Source organism: Piliocolobus tephrosceles, chromosome 10, assembly GCF_002776525.5.
Source record: "Piliocolobus tephrosceles isolate RC106 chromosome 10, ASM277652v3, whole genome shotgun sequence".
Taxonomy (NCBI): Eukaryota; Metazoa; Chordata; class Mammalia; order Primates; family Cercopithecidae; genus Piliocolobus; species Piliocolobus tephrosceles.
In genome coordinates, this window is record NC_045443.1 from 14521511 (window position 1) to 14543271 (window position 21761).

The window sequence follows — 21761 nt, forward strand, 5'->3', positions numbered from 1 at the left end:
TCGTGGAAAACATAGGAGGTAAATACCTTGAATCTCTTAAAGGGTTGCTTTCAGAAACCTGTTGTAAATATCATGTTTAATAATGGATTATTGGAAATATATCTACTAAAGTTAAGAATGAGACAATGCCTATTAATAGACACTGCTATTTAGAGATTTGGTATTAGTCTTGGGCAATACAATGAGACAGGAAAAAGAAATGAGCAACAATTGGTAAGTGGGAACCCAATAGAATTCAGTTGACAAACGGTTGAATGAAGAAGGAAATACAGCAGCTACCTCATATAAGAACAATATATTCTAATAGTTCTCCTTACATCAACAATAACCAATTAGAAAACATAATGAGAAAAAGGTTTCACATATGGTAGTTATTTAAAAATGAGTAAGCACTTAAGAATAAATTATTAAGACCATTATGAAGTAAAAGAACAGAACAAGAAAACAGGAGTCAATAGTACTATGCTCTTAGATAGGAGGACTTGATTCCTCTCAAATCACAGTATAGTTCAAATTCATAATACTCAGAATTTCAACTAGATTTCTTATGGAAATGGAAAAGCTGTCAGCACACTCTGGAATATAACATTACATTGGTTATGATTTAGAAAATGCCATTTTAAGTAGATTTAACTGAAAATGTGTGTTTACTTTTTCCTTTCAACCTCGGCTCCTGTTCCCTATCAGTGAAGTAAGTTTATGACAGCCTAATACGGAGACAGTTTTAAATAATAGAAACTGTGGGTCTGTTTATTCAGTTGCTTTTATAAGCAGCAATGTTTTGTTATAGGCCAACCTTGATGTTAAGGAAACCTTCTGTTTTTTGTAGACAGAGTTATTTCCTAAAGGTACATATGCAATGAAATTCTTGGTTTGTCTAGTTTCCCAAGTAAAACCCAATGTAATAGAGTATTACTTTCCTGGAGTTACAAAAATGACTTGTTTATTCATTTTTTAAAAATGTCTCAGAATATTTACCAGAATAGCCATTCTTAAACACAGTATGGCAGATATTTTGAATTATAATTAAAAAAGAATTGTACAGCTTCCTATGTAAAAACAAAAAGGCTGCTCTTTGATTTTTCTGTTTTATAATATTACGTATCAGAAAACTATAAATCAGTGTCCACATTTTGAGTTTGTTTTTCTGCTACTGGTTTCATTTTTAAAATGATAATTCTTTTAAAAAAGAGTTTGAATACTACAGATCTATACGATGTGAAAGTGAGGTCCTTAGTTCGCTTTCTTTCCCACTTTCTGCCAATCATAGCTTCCAGGGGTGACTACTTTTAACCTTGGAATGTATCCTTGTAGATCTTTTTCTATACATGTAACATATACAAGATGATTTGGGGGGGGGCTTAAGTAAAAATAGAATAATAGCATTATACATACTATGCAATTTATAGTATAACCACCTAGATAATTTTTTTTTTTTTTTTTTTTTTGAGACAGAGTCTCGCTCTGTCATCCAGGCCAGAGTGCAGTGGCGCGATCTTGGCTCACTGCAGCCTCTGTCTCCTGGATTCAAGCAATTCTCCTGCCTCAGCCTCCCAAATAGCTGGGACTACAGGCGTGCGCCACCACACCTGGCTAAGTTTTGTATTTTTAGTAGAGATGGGGTTTCACCATTTTGGCCAGGCTGGTCTTGAACTCCTGACCTTGTGATCCACCCGTCTCGGCCTCCCAAAGTGCTGGTATTACAGGTGTGAGTCACTGCGCCTGGCCCCACCTAGATAATTTGACTAAAGGAAAATTGACCTTCTCGCATAAGTTGGGGTACAGAAAATACCTTCCACTTCCCATACACCCTTCTTTTCTTTTTTTCTTTTTTCTTTTTTTTTTTTTGAGAGAGAGTTTTGCTTTGTCACCCATCCACCCACCTTGGCCTTCCAAAGTGTTGGGATTACAGGCGTGAGCCACTGCACCATATACCTTTTTAGAAAGTTATATGAGATATTTTAGTTATCAGAAAGGTAAATCCATATTAAGGACGTGAAATTATGCTTTATGATCTTGAGCCTTAATAACATGCATAAATAACTAAGTCCTTAGGAAAATCTTTACCTTTGAGAGTCATAGGTAACTGATTGCCTCGGCCGTAATATTGGACTTAATTAAGCACATTTTAAGATTTGGGGTCTCCTCTAGAAGTGACTGCTTTCTGAAAGAAACTTTAAAAGTAAATCATAACTTTTTCTCATTTTTATGAAATGAACGCCCTTATTGGATAAAAGAAATTCTCTGGCAGAGCTCTTCCTTAGGTGGGGCCTCATGAATACACTCAGAAGTGTAATTTTCTTGAAAATATGTTTAATTTAAAATGGCTTCAGCAGCAGCAGCAACAGAAACAGTTGAATTTTACATCTATGTTTAGTAAAAGACTGAAAGGAAATACAACCAAATATTCATGTGGTGAAATGATTATTTTTATTTTTGTTCTGCTTTTTTTTCTCTCAGATTTCCTTTCAGTATGTATTTGGGCAAAATATGTGATCAGGGAATTTATATAAGCACAACAAATGATTAATAACCTCACTGACCGTGTTGACACAAACAAAGTAATGGGTTTATTTGTTTGTTTTTTTGTTTGTTTTTTGTTTTTTGGTTTTTTTTAAGACAGAGTCTCACTCTGTTGCCCAGGCTGGAGTGCAGTGGTGCCATCTTGGCTCACTGCAACCTCTGCCTCCTGGATTCAAGCTGTTCTCCTGCTTCAACCTCCTGAGTAGCTAGGATTACAGGCACGCACCACCATGGCTAATTTTTGTAATTTTAGTAGAGATGGGGTTTCACCATTTTGGCCAGGCTGGTCTCGAACTCCTGACCTTAGGTGATCCACCCACCTTGGCCTCCTAAAGTGCTGGGATTACAGGTGTGAGCCACAATGCCTAGCCAAGGTAACGTTTTTATCACATTGTTAAAGATTAACAGAATATGTAATTTAATTTGTGAAAAAGTAATATATGAACATGCATCTACACTTCTGTTAAAAGTGTCACAGTAAAGCCTATACATCCATCCATATGTAGTATTGGCAAGGGATCTTTTATGACTTACAGATATGTCCACTTTATAATTCTCAGTGAGAAAATCAAGTATGATTACAACTGTGTTAAAAAAAATAACAAAACACAGGCTTACATAATCAGGAATGTACTGGTAAGTGAGCAACACTCACAGTTCGAGGAAGAAATAGGCTAACCTAATTAAGAGTGTTTACATCTGAGTATTGAATTTAGGGGTCACTTAGTTTTAGTCATAACTGTATTTTCCAAGTGTATATTTTATAATCAGCTTAATTTATTTTCTTTGCTCAGCTGTCTTCTGAGGATCCTGCTTTCTACAGGTTTCTTGTTATATATTTATGGGTTTTTTTTTTTTTAATGCTATAATACCATTTGATTTCCATTCATTTTTGTCTTTTTTTTTTTTTTGCAGGCCAAGATAGCCAGGCTAACCAAACGCTTTGAAGCAGCCAAAGAAGATCTTAAGAAAAGACATGAAGTAAAGTTTTATATTCTTGCATAATTAATATTTAGCTCTCTAAGTGGTAATCTTAGGAAATGCTGAATTAGGAGGAAACTCTGTATTACAAATCTGAAATTTGCTTTCATACTGTGTACTCCTGTATGTAATTTGTGGGCCTTCAGCCCTAGAACTAATGAACCCCGTTCAAATCCTCATTTACTATTTCTATATATCAACATTTATATTTTATTTTAGGTTGTGCAATTCTTTTTTTTTTTTTTTTGAGATGAAGTCTCTTTGTCACCCAGACTGGAGTGCAGTGGCACCATCTTTGTTCACTGCAACCTCCACCTCACGAGTTCAATTGATTCTCCTGCATCAGCCTCCCAAGTACCTGGGATTACAGGTGCCCACCACCATGCCCAACTGATTTTTGTATTTCTAGTAGAGACAGGGTTTCACCATGTTGGCCAGGCTGGTCTTGAACTCCCAACCTCAGGTGTCCATCTACCTTGGCCTCCCAAAGTGCTGGGATTACAGACATGAGCCTTTATGCCTGGCCCCTTAGGTTATGCAATTCTTGAAGCTATATTTTCTTTCCATCTTTAAAATTAGGCTTCAGGGATTTGTCTTACCTTGTTTCTTTCATTTTGCATTCTTGTCAGTTTCCCAGTATGGTCTCTTACTATTTTCCCCAAAGTATTTTAGTATTCTACTGCCTGTAGTGTTCCTGTTCTCCCCTTTCTTCCCCATGTAGTCAGTCCTCTTTTATGCTTTAATTGTAATATACAGAGATTAGATTAAGTCACTTTATTGCCTTAAACAGTTTGAATATTTTTTAAAGTATACAATGAAGTCCAAACATTATAGCATAAATTGACTTCCATAGTCTGGCTTTTGCTTTTTGTTGTTTCCTTCATTTTTCCTTTGTTTATCATTTTGCTACTCTTCTGTTATTTCCTTTATTATTCATATTTTAATATAGTCTTGTATATTGCATTATAGTTTTTAGTTGGATTTATTTTTTTTCCTACTGAATTTTGTTTTTAATTTTTTTATTTGAACAAGTTCCATTTCTTCATCTTGATAGTTCCATTATCTGGCACATAGTAAATTGCCAATACCAATAAATAGTAATCATTTTTCCTAGAGGTTTTCTGTACTGATGCATGTTCATGTATTCTTTCCTGTTTTTGCAGCAACAGTACGTAGAGCCGTATGAACTCTTCCCCTAGCTTCCCCGAAATCTTATCGGTGAAATCTTATCACTGTAGTACAGTATCAAAGCGAAGAAATTGACAATTTTGTTAAGTAGTTTATAGACTTAACAGTTTTTACCAGTTTTTACATGTGTATGTAAAAATTCATTGTTGCATCCATGTCTGTTTGTGAGTGTTTATGCTTCCATGCAGTTTGATCACATGTATAGATTTATGTAGCCCCCATCACAGTCAAGATATAAAATTGTTACATCACCATAAGTGGATTCCTTCATGCTACCCTTTTGTGGTTTTATTTTTTTTATTGTTTGATCTGTTGATGGACTTTTGGGCCATTATTATCTTTGGGCTATTTTGAATAATGCTGCAGTGAACATGGGAGCGCAGCTCTCTCTTCGAGATCCTGTTTTTAATTCTTTTGCATATATATGCAAAAGAGGAATTACTAGGTTGTATGGTAATACTTTTAGATATTTGAGGAGCCCCTATTCTGTTCTTCATAGAGGCTGTACCATTTCACATTTATACCAGTAGTGCTCAAGAGTTCCAGATTGCCCAAAACCTCACTAACATGTTATTTTCTGTTCTTTTGATAGTGACCATCCTCATGGATGTATGTGATACCTCATTATGGTTTTGATATGCATTCCTCTAATGACTAGTGATGTTGAACATCTTTTCATACGCTTGTTGGCCATTTATATATTTCCTTTGGAGAAAAATCTCTTCAGGTTCTTTACCTATTTTTAAATCAAATTCCTTATTTTTGTTGTTATTACTAAGTTGTAGGCATTCTTTGTATATGCTGAATATTGACCCTTATATAAATTATTTGCAACTTTTTTGCATTCTTTGTTTCCTTTTCTCTTGTTTCCTTTCATATACAGAAGTTAAGTTTGATGCAGTCCTGTTTATTTTTGCTTTTCTTACCTGTGCTATTAGTGTCATGTACAAAAGAATCATTGCCAAATCTAATGTCATGAAACTTTTTCCCTGTGTTTTCTTGTAGGAATTTTTTAGTTTTAGGTCTTACATTTAAATCTTTAGTCAATTTTGATTTAATTTTTATATATTTTGTCAGAGTCCATCTTCATTCTCTTGCATGTATATATCTAATTTTCCCAGCACCATTTATTAAAGAGGCTGTCCTTGTCCCATTGTGTGGTTTAGGCAGTTTTGTTGAAGATCATTTGACCATATATGTGAGTTTATTTCTGAGCTCTCTATTCAGTTCCTTTGGTCTCTCTCTCTTTTTGTGCCAGCACCTCACTTTTTTCGATTACTGTAGCTTTGTAATATATTTTGTGTGGTTCCCCCACCCCTTACCCCCTTGGCCAACTTAGCCTAATATGTAATATGTTTTCAAATGAAGAAGTATGAAACCTCCAAATTTGTTCTTTTTCAAAATTGTTTTGGCAATTCAAAATCCTTTGAGATTCCATATGAATTTTAGGATTTTTTTTCTGGAAAAAAACAAAAACAAAAACAAAACCCACTATTGCAATATTGATAGGGATTGCACTGAATCTGCAGGTTGCTTTGGGTAATACAGATATTTTAACAATAAAAAGTCTCCCAATCCTTGAACACAGGATGTCTTTTCACTTATTTGTGTCTTTAAACTTTTTCCAACGTTGTTTTGTAGTTTTTGTTGTATAATTGTTTTCTCCCTTTGTTAAGTGTATTCCTAAGTATTTTATTCTTTTTGATGCTATTGTAAATTATATTGTTCATTTCTTTTTTGTATTTTTTATAGTTTGTAGATATGCAACTGATTTTTGCAGGTTGATTTTGTATCCTGCAACATTGCTGAGTTTGCTTAGGTTTGAACAGTTGTCTTTAGGGTTTTTACATATAAGATCATATCACCTGTGAACAAAGATAATTATACTTCTTTTTCTGATTTGGATGCGATTTATTTCTTTTTCTTGCATAATTGTTTGGTTTAGGATTTCCCGTACTATATTGAATAGAAGTGGCAACAGTGGGCATGCTTGCTTAATTCCTTATCTTAGAAGGAAAGCTTTCAGTGTTTCACCATTGAGTATGATGTTAACTGTGGAGTTTTCATGTATGGCCTTTGTTAAATTTAGATAGTTTCCATTTCTGGTTTGATGAGTGTTTTATTTATTTTTTTCCATGAAAGGGTGTTGACTTTTGTCAAGTTCTTTTGCTGCATCAATTAAGATGATCATGTGGGTCTTGTCCTTTATTCTGTTAATGTCTTATGTTACATTGATTTTTATATCTCGACCTATCCTTGCATTCCTCAGATAAACCAACTTAGTCATGGTGTATAATCTTTTTAACATGCTGTTGAATTTGGTTTGCTAATATTTTCTTGAGGATTTTTATATTAGTATTCATCAGGGATATTTGTCTGTAGTTTTAGTATCTTCGTTCGGCTTTGGTATCAAGGTAATGATTGCCTAATAAACGGAATTTGAGAGTACTCCTACTTGGAAGTACTCCTCTTGGAATACTACTAATTGTTTGGTAGTATCCTCCAGTGGAGCCATCTGGTCTTAGGCTTTTGTTTGTTAATTTTGTTTATTTTTTAAATTTATTATTTATTAATTATTATTATTATATTTTCAACAGAGTCTCACTCTGTCACCCAGGCTGGAGTGCAGTGGTGTGATCTTGGTTCAAGTGATTTGTGTGCCTCAGCCTCCTGAGTAGCTGGAATAATAGGCCTGCACCACTGCGTCTGGCTAATTTTTGTATCTGTAATAGAGATAGACTTTCATCATTTGGCCAGGTTGGTCTTGAATTCCTGACCTCAAGTGAGCCACTGCACCTGACCTTAGGCTTTTGTTTGTTAGGAGATTTCTATTACTGATTCAATCTCCTTACTAATTACAGATTTATTTATTTACTTTTAATAATTCAGTCTTGGTGGGTTGTGTGTTTTTAGGAATTTATTTCTTTTAGGTAATTAAGTTTGCAGGTGTGTAATTGTTCATTGTAGTGTCTTGTAATCCTTTCTGTTTAGCATCAGTTCTAATGTCTTCTCTTTCTTTCATTTCTTTTCATTTTTAAAGTCATCTGTTTTGTTAGTTAGCCTAGCTAAGGATTTATCAATTTCCTTTATTTTTTTTTAAACCAACTCTTAGTTTTGTTTTTGTTTTTCCATTTTTCTATTCTCTGTTTTGTTTACTTCCGCCCTAATTTTAATTATTTCTTTCCTCTTGCTGGTTTTGGGTTTAGTTTTTTCCCCCTAGTTTTTTGAGTTGTAAAGCTAGATTGTTGATTTGAGATCTTTCTGTTTGTGTTTTATCACTATAAACTTCCTTCTTACCACTGTTTTCACTGCATACAATTTATTATATTTTGTTTTCATTTTCATTTGTCTGAAGATGTCTTGTAATTTACCTTCTTCTTTGACTTGTTGATTTTTTTTTTAACAGCATGTTTAATTTTCACATATTTGTGACTTTTCCTACTTTTCTTCTGCTGTTGACTTCAAGTTTCATTCCATTATGGTCAGAAAAGATACTTGGCATGATTTCATTCTTTTTAAATTTGTTAAGACCTGGATTGTGACATGTGACCTATCCATGAGAATTTTCTGTGTGCTCTTGAAAGAAACGTATATTCTGCTGCTGTTCGATAACTTATTCTATATGTCTGTTAGGTCCAGTTAGCATATAGTGTTGTTAAAGTTCTCTGTTTCCTTGTTAATATTCTGTCTGATGGCTCTCTCCATTATTGAAAGTGGGGTATTGAAGTTTCCTACTGTCATTGTGTTGCTGTCTCTGTTTCTCCCTTTCATTCTTTCAATGTTTGTTTCATATATTTGGAGCTCTGATGTTAGGTAGGGAGGGGTGTGTGTGTGTGTGTGTGTGTGTGTGTGTGTTACAGCTGGTGAATAGACCCTTTTTTTGACAGTTTTTGACTTAAAGTCTATTTTGTCTTACAGAAGTATGGCCCATCCTTACTCTCTTTTTGTTACCATTTGCATGGAATGTATTTTTCCATCCTTTCACTTTCATTCTATGTTGTATTTTGGATCCAAAGTGAGCCTCTTGTAGGCAGCATATAGTTGGATCTTATTTTTAAAAACATTAAGTCAACCTGTGTTTTGATGGAAGAGTTTTATCCATTTGCATTTAAATAAACTGCTCATTGGGAGGAATTTACTATTGTCATTTTGTTTTATTCTCTATGACTTGTAGCTATTTTTTGTTTCTTGATTCCTTTGTGTTTTGTTGCTTTTTTTCTTTTGGTATAGTAGTATGTTTTCATTCCTTTTACAATTCCTTTTGTGTATTTTCTGTAGATGTTTTCTCTGTGGTTACCGTGGGGAATAAATAAAATATCCTAAAGTTACAACTGTCTATGTTAAACTGCAAATAACTTTAATCATATAAGAGTACTACTCTGTATCTGCCTCACCATGACTTGATGTTACTGTGTCATATATCACATCTTTTTATGTTGTGTATCTGTTAACATATTTTTAGTTTTTTTAAGCTTTTAAGTTCTATACCAGAATTAAAAGTGATTTATGCACCAATATAATAAGAATACAGGATTCTGTATTTTTCTCCTTATCAACCTTTACCTTAGAGAGATTTATATTTTTGTATGCCTCCATGATGTTGTGTGGCACTTCTTAGTTTCCAGTTTAAGGACTTTCTTTAGCACTTCTTTTTTATTATTATTATTATACTTTAAGTTCTAGGGTACATGTGCACAACGTGCAGGTTTATTACATATGTATACATGTGCCATGTTGGTGTGCTGCACCCATTAACTTGTCATTTACATTAGGTATATCTCCTAATGCTATCCCTCACCCCTACCCCCTCCCCACGATAGGACCCCGTGTGTGATGCTCCCCTTCCTGTGTCCAAGTGATCTCATTGTTCAATTCGCACCTATGAGTGAGAATATGCAGTATTTGGTTTTTCTTTAGCACTTCTTATAGGACAGGTATAGTGATGAAACTCCTTCAGCTTTTATTAATCTGGGAAAAATTTTAATTTCACCTACATTTTTGAAGCATATTATTGCTGGATATAGTATTCTTGATTGGCAGTTCTTTCATTCAGCACTTTGATAATATATTATCTCACTCTTTCAGGCCTACAAGGTTTCTGCTGAGAAATCTGCGTGTTATCTTATGGGAATTCTCTTGTATATTGTTATGAATTGCTTTTCTCTTACTGCTTTCAAGATTATTTACTGTGATTCAGACAGCTTGGTTATAATGTATCTCAGTATAGATGTTTTTGGGTTAACGATAGTTGGAGGTCTTTGAGCTTCTTGAATTTGCATCTCCATTTTCTTCTTCCAGTTTCAGACATTTTCAGCAAATTATTTATCTAAATGAGTTCCCAGCCCCTTTCTCTCTGTCTTCTTTTACTTCCCTTATGTGTATATTGGTTCGCCTATTGGTGTCCCGAAAGTCCTTTAGACTTTCTTAGCTTTTCTTCATTCTCTTTTTGCTCCTCTGACTTGATAATTTCAAATGACCTGTCTTCAAAATTGTGGGTTTATTTTTCTATTTGATCCGGTCTGCTCTTGATTCCCTACAGTGAATTTTCATTTTCAGCTTCATAATTTCTATTTGATATGTTTTTACAGTTTCTCTTTGTTGATATTCTCATTTAGTTCATGCACCCTTTTCCTGATTTTGCTGTTTTCTGTCGTTTCTTTCACCCCATTGAGTATCTTAATGATAGTTATTTTGAATTCATTGGCAGATAATTCATAGATCTCTGTTACTTTAGGGTTGATTTTTGGAGATTTATTTTATTTATTTGGACCATGTTTTTCTGTTTATTTGTATGCTTGTTGAAATTTTAGTATATGAAAAAACAGCCACATCTCCCAGTCTTTGTGGACTCTTGTACACAGGAAGGGCTTCACCAGTTGGCCTTGTTAGAGAGTCTGTGGGCCTCTAACATCTTTTTTTGGCTGTGTGTCTTCTCTGGGCTTTTACTTGTACTCTTCCATCTGAAGAGGTTTGCCTCTCCACTCTGAAGCTTCCTCTGGTACCTGTCTTTGCTGTAGCAGCCTCTGGTACTTTAGCAAGCTGTTGTGTTAGTGCTTCCCCTGCTGTCTGTCAGTGTTACTGCAATTTCTCTGGTGCTCTATCAAGTTGAGGGTCCTGCCTTTGGTCTCTGAGGCTCACAGGCATCCAAAGTGCCATAGTCACAGTTCTTACTATAGGTTAGTCCTCCATTTTGGGTAAGACAAAATCTAGTGTGTTGGGCATCTTCTTAAACAGTTGGATTCAAGCTCCACCTTTCTCTTTCCTTTCTGATGTAGAAGCTGTGTTGGGAGGTTGATGGGGTATAGTGAGTAAATACAGTATATTTTCCTAACTGTTCCAGTGTGCCTCTTTTTGGCCTTGTGCCATATCCTCTCAACTAGTTTGTGGAAATCTCATGCAGGCAATATGATGCTTACCTTGTTAAGTCATCTCCATATGGGAAGCAGAGGGGACTTCCTGTTCTGACGTGTTGCTGATCCTACCTCAGTTTTTTAAAATCCTCCATCAAATGACTCCTGTGTTCTAAACCATTTGTTTTATTTATTCTTCTTTTTTGTTTTTCTACTGAAGTGTTCTTTTAATCATTTTGAGTGTAGTAATGACTCAGTGATGGCCAGGCACAGTAGCTCATGCCTGTAATCCCAGCACTTTGGGAGGCCGAGGACAGCAGATCACTTGAGGTCAGGAGTTCAAGACCAGCCTGGTCAACATGGCAAAACCCCACCTCTACTAAAAATACAAAAATTAGCTGGGCCTGGTGGTGGGCACCTGTAATCCCAGCTACTCAGAGGCTGAGGCACGAGAATCGCTTGAGCCTGGGAGGCGGAGGCTGCAGTGAGCCAAGATGGTATACTCCAGCCTGGGTGACAGTGAGACTCTATCTCAAAAAAAAAAAAAACTCAATGATGTGCTTAAAGATGCATTCCTTTCCCTAAAAACTTATTTTTTAACCTTTTTACTTTCGCATTACACTGTTATTTTAATTTGCTTTTCTCTTGTTTTACGTTTGTTTGTCTTAACAGCCAGATTTTAAGTACCTTTATAGCAGATTATCTTAATTCTATTGTTTTTCCCTCTACACATATCTAATGCAATGTCATACTAGAAGGTTAAAGTGTCATATAAAAAGTAGCAAGATGTATTTGTCGTTAAGAAGAGTGATTAAGGGCATCTGCTCAATATAATTCTAAGCATTTATTACCTTTGGTTTAATATGTTATTCTTACACTTGACTTAGTCTTGAGTAGAGATATTTTATTCTTCTCATTTTTTGTTTGTTTGTTTTTGAAGCATGGTCTGGCTGTGTCACCCAGGCTGGATTGCAGTAACACAATCTCAGCTCACTGCAACCTCTGCCTCCTCGGCTCAAACTGTCCTCCCACCTTATCCTCCCAAGGAGGTGGGATCACAGGCGTGTATTAACACGCTTGGCTAATTTTTACATATATATATATATTTTTTTAGAGATGGGGTTTCGCTACATTGCCCAGGCTGGTCTATAACTCCTGAGCTCAAGCAATCCTTGCCTGTCTCAGCCTCCTAATGTGCTAGTATTATGGGCATGAGCCACTGTGCCCAGCCTCGTTTTAAGAGATAAATGATGATAGTGTTATTAATGACGGAGGCCTAAATAATGATAATTAATATGTAGGTGTTATAATTCCATTTCTGTATTCCCTGGTTTTGGGAATAAAAGCTGATATAAGTTGTTACTGAAGCTTAGATTTGTAACATTTTATGAAATAATTTAAGTCACACAGTGGTAGGTAGTATTTTTTTTAAAAACAACTTAAAAATAATTTTGATTTGAAAATTTTGATTTGTGACATTGGATACCACTTACTTGTTGAACTGCTGGTGCTAATATGATGCCTGCTACATAGTGGGCATTCACTAGTTATGTGTTAAATGAGTGAGTCTGATTATTCTTTAGATTTATATTGTTAATGTTTTAAAACTCTTAACAGCATGTGAGCCATTTTTGTGTTTTTAATTTAATCTTCATGAGAACAGTGAGATGCAGGAATTATTTTATTAATCTCTCAAATGATAAGCAGTTGCCTTCAGCAAAGTAAATGATTTGCTTAAGATACAATGAACAAGTGATAATGCCAAGATTCAAATTGTTGTCTCAGCTGGCAATGTTTCCCATTATGTTAGAGCACTGACAGATAATATATTGACAGACATCTACAGGTCTTTTTTTTTTTTTAAAGATTCCCTTTGTGTTGAATTTTATTTTTACCTTGATTTTTTTTCTCCCCCAGCATCCACCCAACCCACCAGTATCACCAGGAAAAACTGTAAATGATGTCAACAGCAATAATAACATGCCTTACAGGTGAGAATTCATAGTCTGTCTAGTTTTTAAATAACAGAACAAAGTTCTAATTTTCTTTATTTGGTCGAAGAATCTTGCAGTGTAATCATGGTATTTATGTGGAAATAAGTGGTATACTTGGTTAGTATATTTTCTTTTTCTGCTTCATTATATTGTTTATCTGTGAATAATACTTTTGCTAACTTATTATAAGGCATTCTTTGGTCACTATATATTTCTTTAACCACTTGTCTTAAATAGTATCCTCTTGAGTAATTGAGAAATGCTTCTGTTAAGGGTGAGAAAGACTAATGTCTGTACATATTAGGACCTACTTTTGGTATTCAGGTTAAGTACTGATAACAGACATTAGAATATAAGAGTTAAGACTCTTCCCTAATGCCACAGACCCCAGCATTTAGAAGTCTTTGTGCCAGCTATGCCTCACTGTTTTTGCTTGCAGTTTAGGGTTGTGAAACCCAAGTCTAGCCACCCTTTTTCCCCTATGGGCCACTGCTTATTCTAGATATCAGTTGGTTTTCCCAGAGTGGCATATCTGTTGACTATTTGTGTGTATATATATTTCATAGAAATGCAGGCACAGTGAGACAGATGCTGGAGTCCAAAAGAAATGTAAGCGAGAGTGCACCACCATCCTTTCAAACTCCTGTGAATACAGGTAACTTTTTTTTTAAAATACCAAAATACATTTTCTTAGGAATTAAAGGCTTTGGTTCTCTTTTCTTACATTCTTTTGAGGTTGAAATGGATTAAGAAATTGGGCACATTGGTCTAAGTACAAAAATTTTATTAAAAATTCAGGATCAAACTGGGCCTGGTGGCACATGCCTATAGTCTCAGCTACTTGGGAGGCTAAGGAGGATTACCTGAACCCAGGAGTTCGAGTCAACTTGGGCAACATAGTGAAATCCACTTTGTCTCTTAAAACAAAAAAATTTAGAGTAGTAGATAAGTATATGTGAAAATACAGTATAGATATTCAAATCTCTATTGTAGTAGTTCACAAACTTTCTGGTCTCTAGATCCCTTTACAATCTTAAAAAATTATTAAGAACCCCAGAACTTTTATTATGTGGGTTAACATCAGTTGATATTTATTATCAGTTGAAATGAAGTAGAAATTAAACAGAAATTTAAAGATTTTTTAAAAATAATAGTAGGCTGGGCTTGGTGGCTCACGCCTGTAATCCCAGGACTTTGAGAGGCTGAGGCAGGCAGATCACTTGAGGTCAGGAGTTTGAGACCAGCCTGGCCAACATGGTGAACTGCATCTCTATCAAAATATAAAAATTAGCTGGGCATGATGTCTGGTGCCTGTAATCCCAGCTACTCAGGAGGCTGAGGCAGGAGAATCGCTTGAACCCAGGAGGTGTAGTGCGGTGAGCCGAGATCACGCCACTGCACCCCAACCTGGGCGACAGAGTGAGACCTTCTCTAAAATCAAATAAATAAATAATAAATGTAAAAATAAATAAATAGTAAACTCATAATGTCTTAACACAAAAAACTTTTTAAAATGAAACTAAGTGTATTTTCCAAGCTTAAAAATAGCAGCACAAAGAGCATTATTCTCTTACATTTTTTACATATCTCTTTAATACTTTGAGACATTAAGACAGTTAAAGATAGCTGTATCTCATATCTGTATCTGCTTTTAGTCTGTTTTAAAATGTTGATTTGGCTGACGCATATGAAGGAAATCCAGTCTTATACAAATATGTAGATGGAAAAGGGCTAGCTCTTACAGATAATTGTGGATATTCTTCTTTGATACTGTCCAGTAGTAGTTTCTTTAAGGTTGGTTGTGAAGTATAATCTGAAACCACACCAAAGAACTTTCTAACTCCTCCATTAAAATCCATTTATTGGACAAGTGTGGTGGCTTACGTCTGTAATCCCTGCACTTTGGGATGCCTGAGGCAGGTGGATCGCTTAAACTCAGGAGTTCCAGGCCGGCCGGGGCAACATAGTGAAACTTGTCTGTACAAAAAATACAAAAAGTAGCCAGACATGGTGGTGCACACCTGTGGTCCCAACTACTCAGGAGACTGAGGTGGAAAGATGACATGAGCCCAGGAGATGTAAGCTGCTATGAGCCAAGATTGCGCCCGTGTACTCCATCCTGGGCGATAGAGGTAAACCCTGTCTTTAAAAAAAAAAAAAAAAAAAGAAAACCATTCCTCTATCTTATACTTGCACATGGAGTTTTACTAATATCATTCATTGATCATTTGAAAACTATTCACCAAGTTATGCAAATCTTCCACATATTGACACATTTTGTTAATATTATTTTTAAAAATTACATTTACTGATTTTACTATCAGTTCTACTCAAAGAAGCATTTTAAGGATTTAGGGAGCTGTCATGCTTTCAATGACAGATAAAAGTTTTTTCTAATGTTCTTAGTTTTGCTTAAAAACTCAAATGTTATTATTACTGATAAATACAGTTGGGCTTTTTTTCTTTGAAGTGACTGCCTTACCTAGTTTATTTCTAAGAAAAGATCTTCAAAATACCTACATGTGAATCATCAGTGTGTCTATAGGTCATTCTTTCAAGTAAAAATAGTCTTTCGTGGGAAAGACTGCTAGTTTAGTTTATAGCTCAGTTGCACGAGCATTTTTCCTTGAGTTAACTATCCTACTTTGGCACGCAGTAGTTGTCTTATATGTACTGCCTATTCCTTCACATGGAATATTAAGAAAAGAACCCCTGTTCAAAAGTTGAGATGTAATAAAGTTAATAGTTTTTACTGCTGTATCATGGGGATTCTTAAGTAAAACTGACCTTGTTTTTTACTGTAAGCATGTGATGAAGAATGCAGCGACGTTTGGTCCATTGTACTACCTTGATTTTTGTACTAAGCATCAGAAGTTTTACTCACCATTGCTTTTGCTCCATTGGTGCAAATGTCTGCTCATTTAAAAAGTCAAATAATGTCTCATTGTTATGAAAATAGTTTTGATATTGCAAACTCCCCAAAAGGGTCTCAGAAAACCCCAGGCACCCCCTTGGACCACACTTTGAGAAACTGCTGCTCTAGTGAACCTGTGATTTTTGGAAAGACTGTAAATCAGTGAGAAAGAAGTTTAGTCATGTGTTTTAAACCTGTTCCAGTGAGAATAAACACAGGTAGTTGAAAACTGCTGTAAAACTGTAGTGACCAGCATTTGTCAGCATTTGTATTTTCTCTGTTCTTCTGTATATGCTACCTAATTTCTTCTTAATTCATCTGTCAGCTTCACTCAGTGCTATTTTCCATATCATACAATGTCAGTAGGGTGTCAGTAGAGGGAACCTCCCCCTAATAGTTCCTCTCCCAAGGAATTCAGTCAAACTTGATCCAAAGATACAGACATGGTTCAAATAATAAAATATAATGAGTAAGCTTACCTGTTATTCATTAATGGTCATGATTCTTTAGATTTACTATTTGAGTTTATATATTACTTGCGTTATAAGGCATTTATAATGTTTTTAATGTAGTTTCAAAAATATATATTTTTACTTAACTTTTTAGTGTTTTTTATTTGTTTACTAGTTAGGTACTCTAAAGTGATTATAGTAATTTTCAGAGACCGTTTTGATACTCAGTAGTCTTGCATATTAATCATCCATCATGTACTGTTTTTGTAATATACTAAACCTACATGCAAAATTCTTCTAAGAATTTAATTCTAAATTAAATTTTGGAATTTGAATCTGGAAAAAATTTCATGATAAAAGACTTTAGTCTTTGCAATGTATTTAATCTATGCTAAGTCTAATGCAATGTATTTAATTTGTATCTGTCATATTTTCTTAGTTGATAAATTAATATAACCATTTAAACGGAGACTTCTGTTTTCTTTCTATAGTATCTTCAACCAATCTTGTCACTCCTCCAACAGTTGTCAGTAGTCAACCTAAATTGCAGACTCCAGTGACTTCGGGTTCCCTCACAGCAACGTCAGTTCTTCCTGCACCCAATACAGCTACTGTAGTTGCTACTACTCAGGTGCCTAGTGGAAATCCTCAACCTACAATCTCTTTACAACCTTTGCCAGTGATTTTGCATGTACCTGTTGCAGTATCCTCCCAGCCTCAGCTTCTACAGAGCCATCCAGGGACTTTGGTGACTAATCAACCATCTGGCAACGTTGAATTCATTTCTGTGCAAAGCCCACCTACAGTGAGTGGTCTTACCAAAAATCCAGTATCCTTGCCATCCTTGCCAAATCCCACTAAACCAAACAACGTTCCTTCTGTGCCCAGTTCTAGTATTCAAAGGAACCCTACTGCCAGTGCTGCACCATTGGGAACAACACTTGCGGTGCAGGCTGTTCCAACGGCACACTCTATTGTACAAGCCACAAGGACTTCTTTGCCCACAGTGGGCCCATCAGGACTGTATAGTCCATCAAATAATCGAGGTCCTATACAGATGAAAATTCCAATTTCTGCATTTAGTACTTCGTCTCCTGCAGAACAGAACAGCAATACCACCCCAAGAATTGGTAAGTCACCATGTAGGTTTAATGCTAGAAATGCAAACATGTTAATAGCCTTGTAACGATTGAACTTTTTTTTTCTAAGTGGCTAGCATTATTGGAAGGACAAAATAAATAGAATTTTCTTGATTATTTTTAGTAATTTTTTAGATAACCTGAGAGAAATGATGTTACTAAAATGGGGCTTGAGAGGGGGTTTATTTTGAATTAGAAGTTAGTATCTGTGTTTTATATTTTAGTAATTTTCCTAAGTTTGGTGAATTTTGAATTTATGGCTTTGTGGCAAACATTATGAGTTACTTTTATGATACATTTGCCAGCAATGTCTGTTTAAAACATTTTAAAGTATCAAATTTACATAATATATGCTTTTAAGAAAAAAAGGCACGTTTATGTTCCTTACACATTTGGAAAATCCTTTGTGCACTCATTCATAGCTTCCAAATTTGAACAACTTAAAAATAGATTTTCTTTCACATTTACTATAAAATGTTTGAGTCCTCCTTGTTTTATCTTTTCTGTTTTCCCATATGACATATTATATGATTGATTGTATTTTACTTAGAAATACCGCAAAAAGGAGAACTTGACTATACCTGTTTAAAATCTGCCAAACTCTGTGTCTTCCTGGTTCCTGGAAAGAGTTTGTTTTATATGCATTCTTGAGCTTGCTTATTCTTCATTCCTGACTTCACATTTATCCGCACTACTTTTGGAAAGGCAGGGAAGGGTAGGCATCATGTGTATAGTAAAATTGCTACAGTGTTTTTCTTATTGATGTTGTAAGTGACCATGTAATATAGGAAATAAATTCTAAAGTACAAAATTACTTTTATAAGTGAGATGTACAAGCCTTAGTTTTTATTTGTCATATAGTCATTACTAGTGTAGTTACTCCCTAAGTGTTTTCTCATATAAAACAATAATGGTATTTCAGAGTTGTTAAGAAAGTAAATGAGTGGCAGATCAAAATTAATGTTGGATTGAAGCTGGATATCACTCTTATTATCATATTTATAAGAATAAACTAATATTTTATATGAAAGTGTAATTATTATTATAGTATTTACAATTTAAATGTTTGCACAGTACAGGAGCAAATGTTTGTTAGTGTTATCTGCTACCACATTATTTTTTGGATATTCTTTCATGTTTACAACACTAAAAGAGAGGCTTACTTTTAACTGAGGTCAGTGGACATACAAGATTTTTGGGTGAGATTTCATTTTTCTGTAACTTCTTTTTCTTTTAGTTCTTAGTATTTTTTAATACCAGATGATTTAGTGATGGACATTGTTTTATGTGATTTTGGGTTTTCCTTCTTATGAAATTTTGAGGCAAAGTTGATATTGTTTTAATTTCATGGTCATGAGATGAGGTATATTCTTAAATAGAGAACTTTTCCTGAAAAACCATGACTTGAAAAGAAATAATTTAAGAGTATTTGTTTACTGTCATGCTCGTACTCCAAACACTTCTTAAAGTGTCAGAATTATAATTTCATTATTCTCTTCTCTTAGAGTTTTTATAGAAAGGGTATATTCCCCAAATTAGTTGATGTACAGTATTAGTAATGCATGTCAGTCTGTTTCATTTGACTATTCTTAATTTTTTTATATAAAAGTAAGTATTCACAATCATTAATTGGTGTAGCATTCTAAGATAATGTACAATTATTTCTAAACATAAAATTACATATTTTAACACATATATTTATTTAACACATTTATATATTTTTAATATGTAATTGTATCGAGATCTTCAAGTTCCATTTAGAATGCTTACCTACATTTGATAATGAATAAATGTGAATGACAAGCTTTGTATTTTTTTCATAATGCTAACTAAAATGAGATCTTACGAACTTGCTTATTCTTCAGTTCTGACTTTATTAATAAATTATTACTTATAATATGTTCTTTGATCAGGTATAATTTCAGCAGTGGCATAAATGATGTTAAAGTAGGCATTTGGCTTTTTAGGATTCCCAAAACCTAAACTGAAGCCAAACTTCAGTACATCTCTACTACATTTAGTAGTTTGTGATAAGTTAATTAGGTTATATAATGAAAATTTTCTAAGCTCTATACTTATGTGGGTATTATATTTGCTTAATAACATATGCTATATGTTCATGCATTTGTATTTATTTTATTACAGTTAAGTATATCCTTATGGATTTTAAATCTGTATTTCTGTTTATAGTGAGGTAAATGTCCTCCTAAGGGCTTGGAAATTTAAAGCTCAAACTATAGCTAATTTCATTCATTCACAAAGTAATGAATGACTATATTATCTGAGGTTCTTTAGATACAGAGAAATGTATAAAATAGTCACTATGATCTCACCAAGCTTACAATCAAATAGGGAATGTAGTCATTAAATAACCAATTAATTATAAATGTGATGAGTGTTAGGATTTGCAGGTTTTCGTGAGAGGACAAAAGAGAACATGGGAAATCTGGAAAGGTGTGAAGTAATGAACAGAAGAATGGGGGAAATAGGGTTAAAGGGTTTTTGTAGGGGGTATAGAGGGTAATGTGACATCCATGAGCCCTGGTTACAGTATGGAGAATGGTTTGGAAGGGATAAGAATAGTGTTAGGAAGACCAATTAGGAGACTGGAGGCTCTTGTAGTGTACGAGATGAGAGATGGTGGTATGAAAAAGATTTAAACGTTATTTAAGAGGTACTTGGTAATTTATTAATAAAAGTTTAGTTGTGTGGAAAAGATGGAGAACTCAAAGATGACTCAGCTTTCTAAGACATTTTTAAATGTTACTCCATTTACTAAACTATACATTAAAGAAAGAACAGATTTGGGGGAAGTTATATACAATCCATGTACAAGGTACACTTTCAGATTTCGTTAAACATCTTGTTCTAAGACTGTGTAAAACTAGAGTTGGTTGGGCATGGTGGCTTATGCCTGTAATACCAACACTTTGGTAGGCTGAGGCAGGAGGATGGCTTGAGCTCAGGAGCTCAAGACCAGCCTTGCAATATAGTGAGACCCCCATATGTACAAAAAATAAAAAATTAGTTTGGCATGGTGACACATGCCTGCAGTCCCAGCTACCCAGGAGGCGGAAGGAGGAGGATTGCTTGAACCCAGGAGGTCAAGGCTGCAGTGAGCCATGGTCGTGCCACTGCACTCCAACCTGGGCAACAGGGGAAGGTCCCTGTCTCAGAAACAAAAACAAGTAAGAGTTTAAACACAGCAATTATTTATTCAACCATTTCTTCAAGGACAGAATTAAATGAATGAAGTGTTTGCCTTTTTTATGTTCATACAGTTATCCAGAGCTACTAAGGGATACTGCCAGTTTAACTCCTGTAAAGTACTTTTTAATTTTATTTACTTTTATTTTTATTTTTATGGAGATGTATTCCATATGATAGAAGGATTTTAAGCTATAATTTCTTATTTTACTTCCTGACCAGTTTTGTTGCCTTGATAGATGGAGTTATAATATTTATATCCTGAAGTCATCCAAAGTAGATCTTACAGAAGAAAGCAAAAGCAATGCAATGGAGCTATAAGACATTATATTAAGAATCAAGGGAAAAATTGTGTAATAATGGGCAAGGGAGATGTTAGTTGAGAATCTAGAATAAGGAATATTATTACAGTTCCGCGAATAATTAACTTATAGCTCTAAGGCAATTAGGTCTAAGAGAGAATCATGCTGGGTAACAAAGAAATGTGTATGTAACATTTTATTAAGCAGTCTAAATCTTTCTTGCATCTTTAGGAATTTTCTTATATGAAAATATTATGACAGAAAGTAAAAATGAGGCCAGGTATGTTGGCTCATGCCTATAATCCCAGCACTTTGGGAGGGCGAGGCAGGTGGATCACTTGAGGCCAGAAGATCGAGACCAGCCTGGCCAGCATGGTGAAAGCAGGTCTCTACTAAAACAAAAATTAGCCAGGCATGGTGGCACTCACTGGTAGTCCCAGCTACTCAGGAGCCTGAGACATGAGAATCGCTTGAACCTGGGAGATGGAGGTTGCATTGAGCCAAGATCGTGCCACTGCACTCCAGTCTGGGTGACAGAGCAAGACTCTGTCTCAAAAAGAAAAAAATAAATAAAATAAAGAATTAAAAAATAAAAACACAAAAGTGAAGCTTCCTCATTTACTTTTTATGTAAAGTTATCTTATTTTGATTTGAAGATGGAAGTGTTTCAAATCCAAATGAATGTATTTTAACATCGTATATAAAAACCTT

At 34.8% G+C, this 21761-nt stretch overlaps 1 protein-coding gene across 6 annotated transcripts in view; it reads left to right on the plus strand.

Moving 5' to 3' along the window:
• The window catches only part of ATF7IP (activating transcription factor 7 interacting protein), a 131130-nt gene that overhangs the window by 72889 nt on the left and 36480 nt on the right, over nt 1–21761 (plus strand). For all 6 annotated transcript variants that reach the window (XM_023226138.1, XM_023226141.1, XM_023226136.1 and 3 more), the window contains 4 exons: nt 3439–3504; nt 12960–13033; nt 13603–13691; nt 16894–17532. In XM_023226138.1, coding sequence (XP_023081906.1) covers nt 3439–3504; nt 12960–13033; nt 13603–13691; nt 16894–17532 — 868 coding nt within the window. The remainder of the gene's footprint in view (nt 1–3438; nt 3505–12959; nt 13034–13602; nt 13692–16893; nt 17533–21761) is intronic.